The sequence below is a fragment of the Pongo abelii genome, chromosome 19 (assembly GCF_028885655.2).
Source record: "Pongo abelii isolate AG06213 chromosome 19, NHGRI_mPonAbe1-v2.0_pri, whole genome shotgun sequence".
Classification (NCBI taxonomy): Eukaryota; Metazoa; Chordata; class Mammalia; order Primates; family Hominidae; genus Pongo; species Pongo abelii.
This window is the reverse complement of record NC_072004.2, coordinates 59,090,693-59,098,100: the sequence shown is the minus strand read 5'-3', so window position 1 is coordinate 59,098,100 and position 7,408 is coordinate 59,090,693. Positions and strand designations below refer to the sequence as shown.

Below are 7,408 nucleotides of genomic sequence, written 5' to 3'. Positions count from 1 at the left end.
CTGGGCAGATTGGCAGCCTTGAAGGCTGCAGGAAGGCAGTGGGGAACAGGAGTGAGATCTGGGAAAGAGGTTGTTGATCCTGATGACAGTGGTGATGATCGTGGTAGATGTCACAGGTTGACTCCACGAATGCTGAGCCCACCTGAAGAGACCCAAGTCTCAACAAAACACACTTCTCCACATTTGGGGTCCAGAGAGAGCTTTTCTGCATGGCAAATAGGGTCACATCCCTCCCCATTTGGGATCACTTTGTGATTCAATAAAAGTTGGGCTCCCCCGTTTGTCCCCCAGCGCTCCTCTCAACCTGGTTCCCCACTATGTCTCCTGCCTCACTCTTGCCACCCCCATTCCAAACCCCTAACCAGCTAACCAGCTGGCCCCCCTGAGACATGGTCTGGAAAGTCTCCCAGCCCATGCCATGCTGTCCCCCGCCACTCCCTCAGACAGAGGCCTGGGAGAGAGAAGGAGACATACCGAGGCTGGTCCTGATCCCCTTACACAAGATGAACCCTGTTCCTGTCACAGTGGGGTTTGCAGTGAGGGTTCAGCCAGTGCTCCAGGAACTGTTCCTCAGCGCGATGCTCCAGGGCGAGCAGGTGGTGCATGTATTCCTGTCAAAACAAACCACACTGAAGAAGGCTTCATCCACAGTGACAGCCAAGGGGTCAACATGCGTGGTGTGGCTCTGGCTCCCTAGACAAGGCAGGATGGGAGGACAGGCAGGGAGAAGAAATCAACAGCCACACCCATGCCTCTCTGTAGGGAAGACCAGTCAGACTGACCCACCCAGTGGGCAAAATAAAGAAGTCTGACAATACTAAGTGCTGAGTGGGTGGATTTCCATGAAAACATGGAACAACCACTTCAGAAAACATCTGATTGCCTGCAATCTAGAAATTTCACTCCTACTTTATACCCTAGTGCAGTGGACCTCAAACTTTATCAGATATCAGAGTCACCTGGAGAGCTTATTACAACACACTGCTGGGCCTATCCTACAGTTTCTGACTCAGTGGGTCTTGGGTGGGACTTGAGAAGTTGCATTTCTAACAAGTTCCTAGCTAATAGTTATATTGCTAGTTGCTCTGAGAACAAGAGAAACTCTTATATCAGGAGAGGCGTATAAAAGTGTTTATAGCAGCAATAAATTTGTCATAGCAAAACACTGGAAACATGCCAAATAGCCACTTACAGGAGAGTGAATCAATAAATTATGGTAGGGTTATGCCATGGAATATTATACAGCAGAGAACATAAATTATACTGTAGCTATATACAACAACATAGGTGGGTCTTAGAAATAGCATACTGAGTGAAAAGTCCAAGTAACCACATTTATAGTGTGACACTATTTTTATAAAGTTCAAATATGTATAACTAAATCATGTAATATATTACTTATGGCTATATACATTTCTGATAAAATCATCTTTTTTAAAAGACAAGGGATAAGCAGAAGAAAGCTAGGGTTGCTATGCTAATATCAAACAAAAAGACTTTAAAATATAAAAATGTTACTAGAAATAGAGAAGCATTTTGTAAAAATAGTCTGGCAGTTCCTTACAATATTAAACATAGAATTACCATTTGTACTCCTGGCTAGCAACTGTACTTGTAGGTATATACCCAAGAGAAACAAAAATGGATGTCCACACAAAAACTCGTATACAGATGTTCGCACCAGCATCATTTGTCACAGCCAAAAACCAGAAGCAACCCAAATGTCCACCAATAAATGAATGGATAAATAAAATGTGCTACTTCCATATAATGGAATATTATTTGGCAATTAAAATGAATGAATCAGTGATCCCTGCTACAACATGGATGAACCTTGAGAACATTATGCTAAGTGACAGAAGCCAGTCACAAAGGACCACACGGTGTATGATTCTGTTCATGCGAAAGATGGCCAGCCCCATACATTAATCTATCCACAACAGAAAGCAGCTCCTTGCCCTGACCAGTCCTGCCCCTTACTGTGGCCAGCATCTCCATCTACTCAGGAACCCGCTCCAGAACACGAACTGTCATTGCCTCCCTCACCCTCAAACTCAACATAAGACTGAGCATCGGGACGTTGAGGCTATCTCCTGAATAGTTCTCAGATGCCCTCCCTCATCTCTGCCACTTCCCTAGGTCAGGTCTTCACCATTGTCCACCAAGGCTGCCGCAGACTCCTCACCCCTCTGTCTGTCCCACCCCTCTGTGTTGCATTCCTCCTACCCCATGCCTCCTCCCTCCCCCACCCCTGCTCCACTCTGACAGAGTGACACAAAAGGGTCAAAGGTGGCCCACCAGGGCCACCTTCGTCCTCGAAGCCTACACCAGTGCTGTCTACCTGCAAGGAGTCAGCATCTGCCTCTACCCATGGGTTTTGTCTGTGGCTCTGGATAATGTACTTGCAAGCCAGCAGATGAGTACAGCTTTGGGTAGGATTCCCCACCTTCCCCCACTCCTCCCAACAGCAGGGAGTGGCCCTGCCCTCCCACCTTGGTCTACAATGGTCATTGACAGCCTTCGGTAATCTCTATGCTTCTCAAGAACGCAATTTCTCCCTGAAATGGTTGCCTGAAGAGACTTTAATGAAGGGAACATTCATAGCCATGTGAGTAGGGTTAAGGGCACTGTCAAAGAATATTCTAGCACTCAGGGACTAGCAATAGGGGGAAGTCATGACCATGTCTAAGTTTGCAGGGCCAAGGGTGGAGAACCCTTAGAGGAGCCATTAGGCCTGGGGCCAGGGGGGTGGGGCTGCTGTGGGCTTGGGGGCACAGCACAACCTTTGCAAGGCAAGGAGGGAACAGGGAACAAAGAGCCCTTCCTCTCCCTCCTCTTCCCCTCAATCTCCTGCAGGGCCCAATCAGAAGCCAGTCGGTCAGGGAAGCAGGGGATTCAGTCTACAGGAGCCAGTCTCCTTGAGCACAGAGTGGGGCACAGCAGGGTAGAGAATGGACTGGGGTCAGGGCAGAGAAAAACCGCGTCCATACCAGGACGATGAGGAGTGGCAGATGTGCTATCACCAGAGAAGGGAGCAGACAGCACAAATAACAGAGGGCCATGATAGGGCCTCTCTGCAACCTGCAGCTCATCAGCCTCTGAACACACCCATCCTTTGCATGAAATTTTTGTCTTTGCATCTCCTCTCTCAGTTTGCTCGTGCTCTGCCCTTTATCAGCAAGAATGTCACTTCCAGCCTTTAGGGCTGTCCTTCTCCTCCAAATGTGCCTTGGTCTTCCCCAAAGCCAGTTCAGGCTGTGAATTTTCTGTATATGGGTTACTCATGGCATTATGTCCTATAAGTGATGCGTAAAACAGAAAAATAATAAATCAACAGGACCTCTCTTAAATAAAAGAATAAAATGTGATTTCTCTTGTCTTAGTCAGTTATAAGGTCTCCTCCTTCCCTCTCCATCTTCTGGTGCAATCTCTGGCCTACAGGCACTGCCTGTCATACTGAAGGTGGTTCATCATATCTCTGTTCATGGCACCACATTGCTAGTTAAGCAAGAAGCTTCAGTGCACTCCTCTTCCTTGCCCTCCCACCATCTAAGCAGCCTAACTCCTGTGAATGCTCCTGAACCCCTTCTACCCAGCCCGACTGCCTCTGCTCAGCTTAGGCCCCAGCCCAGGCCCCAGGCTGGGGCTAGACCCCTGCCACAACCTCTGCAGGCTCTTACTACCCCTTGTCTTAACCTTCTTCCTCTTGTGGAGTTTTTTTTATTGTTTTATTTTGTTTTCTTAATAGGCATTATTGTTTAGAGCAGTTTTAGGTTCACAGCAAAATTGAGCAGAAATATAACATTCTCATATATCCCCTGTCTTCACACAGGCACAGCCTCCCCCACTATCAACATCCCCCACCAGCATGGGATATTTTTTACAGCTGATGCACTTGCATTGACACAGCATCATCACCAGTCCATAGTTGATATTAGGGCTCACTCTTGGCATTACACAAAGGCATGGCAGTCGGGCACCATGGCTCACATCTGTAATCCCAGGAATTTGGGAGGCCAAGGTGGGCAGATAACTCAAGCTCTGGAGTTCGAGACCAGCCTGGGCAACGTGGTGAAACCCTGTCTCTACCAAAAATACAAAAAAAAAAAAAAATTAGCTAGATGTGGTGGTGCATGCCTGTAGTCCCAGCTACTCAGGAAGCTGAGGTGGGAGGATCTCTTGAGCCCAGGAGGTAGAGGTTGCAGTGAGCTGAGATCGCACCATGGCACTCCAGCCTGGGAGACAGTGCGAGCCTTTGTCTCAAAAAAAAAAATAAACACAAATAAAAATAAAAGCGTGGCACCAACATCTGCTTCTGATGAGGGCGTCAGGAAGCGTCCACTCATGGCAGAAGGTGAAGGGGAGCTGATATATACAGATCACATGGTGAGACAGGAGGCAAGAAAGAGAGAAGGTGCCAGGCTCTCTGCAGAAATCCGTTCTCATGGGAACTAAGAGTGAAAACTCCCTCATTACAGCTATTCATGAGGGATCCACCTCCATGACTCAAACACCTCCCACAAGGCCTCACCTCCAACACTGGGGATCAAATTTCAACATGAGACTTGGTGGGGCCGAACAAACCACACACAAACCCTAGCACTACCATTGCAATATCACACGGAAGTTTCACTGCCCTAAAAATCTGCTTTGCTCTGCCTGTTCATCTGCCTAACCCCTGGCAACCACTGATCTTTATACTGTCTCTATAGTTTTGCCTTTCCCAGAATGTCATGTAGTTAGACTCACAGAACATGTAATCGAATTTTCATACTGGTTTCTTTTCTTTAGTAATATGCGTTTAAGTTTAACTCCATGTCTTTCCGTGGCTTGACAGCTCATTTTGTTTTAGGGTTGAATAATATTCCATTGTCTGGATGTATCACAGTTTATTTATTCATTCACCTGGACATCTTGGTTGCTTCCAAGTTGGAGTAATTATGAATAAAATTGCTATAAACATCTGGGTGCAGGTTTTGTGTGGATGTAAGTTTTCAGCTCCTTTGGGTAAACACCAGGGAGCGTGATTATTGAATGGTATGTTAAGAGTAGGTCTGGTTTTGTAAGAAACTGCCAAACTGTCTTCCAAAGTAGCTGCACCATTTTGCATTTCTACCAGCAATGAGTGAGAGTTCTGTTGCTTCACATCCTCACCAGCATTTGGTGTTGTCCATGTTCCAGATTTTGGCCATTCTAATAGGTGTATCGTGGCATCTCATTGCTGTTTTAAGTTGCATTTCCCTAATGATGTATGATGTTTCACATGCTTACTTGCCATCTGTATATCTTCTTCAGCAGATGTCTATTCAAGTCTTTTGTCAGAATGGGTTTTTAAAATATAAAGAACAAAAATAGCTTTACTGGTTTTTATTTTTTTCACAACAGTGATACATATTACTTTCTTAAAGTCATGTAAAAAAGAAAAAGAAAGTTATAAAGAAGAGGCTGAAAAATCCCTCTTGATTTTTCTGTATCCTGTTGCAAACTAATTTTTTTTTTCTTTTTTTTTTTTTTTTTTTTTTTTTTTTTTGAGACAGAGTCTCACTCTGTCACCCAGGCTGGAGTGCAGTGGCGCCATCGCGGCTCACTGCAAGTTCCGCCTCCCGGGTTCATGCCATTCTCCTGCCTTAGCCTCCTGAGTAGCTGGGACTACAGGCACCTGCCACCACGCCCGGCTAATTTTTTGAATTTTTAGTAGAGATGGGGTTTCACCGTGTTAGCTAGGATGGTCTCAATCTCCTGACCTCGTGATCCGCCTGCCTCAGCCTCCCAAAGTGCTGGGATTACAGGCGTGAGCCACTGCACCAAGCGGCAAAGTGATATATTTTTTTAATTTACCCACATTGCTTCTTCACTTAAAATGCCTGCATGCCTCCCACTGGTCTCAGGAGAAAATTCTGATTCCTTAATGTGGCTAAGGGCTTTCCATGACCCAGCTACACCCATGTCCTGAGCCTCTTCTCTCACCATCAATACACTTGAGCTTTGTTCTCCATCTTTCCCTGAACGGGCCATGCTTACTGTTCTTTCTAAGGCTTCCAAAGCACCTGTTGTTTGCTCTGCCTAGAACACCCCTGTACCTTCGTATTTTCCCGTCTCACTCTTACCTGACTTTTCAGGCCTCAGCTTAGATGTTACTTCCCCTAGGAAGCCTTCTCAGATTCCTTGTGACCCCACTTCTCCGGGTCTCCAAAGCTCCATAGACTTTTCCCAGCATAGCCCTCCCTGGTCATTCTGTGTGGCAGTGAGCTCTCCCTGAGAGTAGGGACTTTATTGGCCTGCCTCATACTGTTTAGTGGAGGTGGTAGGTGGGTTGGCTCATATATTGGTATCAAAATTGGATGTTCCAGCTGGATGTGGTGGTGCACACTTGTAGTCCTTGCTACTCAGGAGGCTAAGGCGAGAGGATTACTTAAGCCCAGAAGTTTGAGGCTTCAGTGAGCTATGATCATGCCACCGCACTCCAGCGCAGGCAACAGGGCGAGGCTTAAACAAAACTCAAAACAAAAACAAAATACTTGATGTCTTTTATGTTCCCTCCAAAAGAGAATGGATAGAGATGGGAATGATTTTTAACTTGGAGTGTGTTTTTTATATTGCCCTGAAGGAAATGTTGGTGCTGTAATTATAGGATGTGAACCATTGCAAAGTATGCGTAGAACAGGTCCATACAAACAGCAGGCCAATAATCAGAGAAGTGGCATTTGACCTTAGGAAAGAGTAGACATACTCAGTCATATTTGTGATGTGATTAAATTGTTTTTGGCATGTATCAATATCATAAAAACTCTAAATCATGGAAACCTTCCTATGGCATTAAGAAGGCTTTAACAAAGGGTCCACTTTAGAACTCTAAGTTTTTAAGTTTTTAGAACACCCTCTAGGAACTCTGCATCCTACATCAAATGTAGTCATTTAAAAAGAAAAAAAAATGTGCAACGGAAGGAATTATGAAGTGTCCAACTTTTCTCATTTTTTTTTCTTTCCTCCAGGACCCATGCAGTTTGGATTTGTTTTGGTTATGGTTGTTGTTTTCATTTAACTCATCAAAATATACTCAGTGTTCTGGCAGGGAGTCTCTGGGTCAGCTGGGGTAGAGGGCAGATGGTGAGAGGGCTCCTTGTGGGATCCAACAATGATTCCCTGGCTGCTTTCTGAACATGTTTGCGGATATTGGGCTGAGTTCCTTCCCTATCCAGGGAGTCTTTGGCCAGAAGAATAGTAATTGGGAGGAACAGGAAGGCCGTGTGCAGTCTTGTAAATAAGGAACAACAAGTTCCCAGCACATAACTTTATTTGTTCAACTATTCTGTGGAAGCAGCACACTGAAGGAACCCCTGCTGCCTGCTTCTTGCTGGCCTGTTTGCCAGACAGGGAGGAATAGAGGCTAAGAGTCTGAGTCTCCTTC

At 45.7% G+C, this 7,408-nt stretch overlaps 1 protein-coding gene across 1 annotated transcript in view; it reads right to left on the bottom strand.

Moving 5' to 3' along the window:
* Positions 1-494: 494 nt before the first annotated feature.
* The window catches only part of C19H17orf67 (chromosome 19 C17orf67 homolog), a 30,458-nt gene continuing 23,544 nt past the window's right edge, over positions 495-7,408 (bottom strand). Inside the window, exon 6 of the mRNA XM_063719060.1 lies at positions 495-611. Coding sequence (XP_063575130.1) covers positions 495-611 — 117 coding nt within the window. The remainder of the gene's footprint in view (positions 612-7,408) is intronic.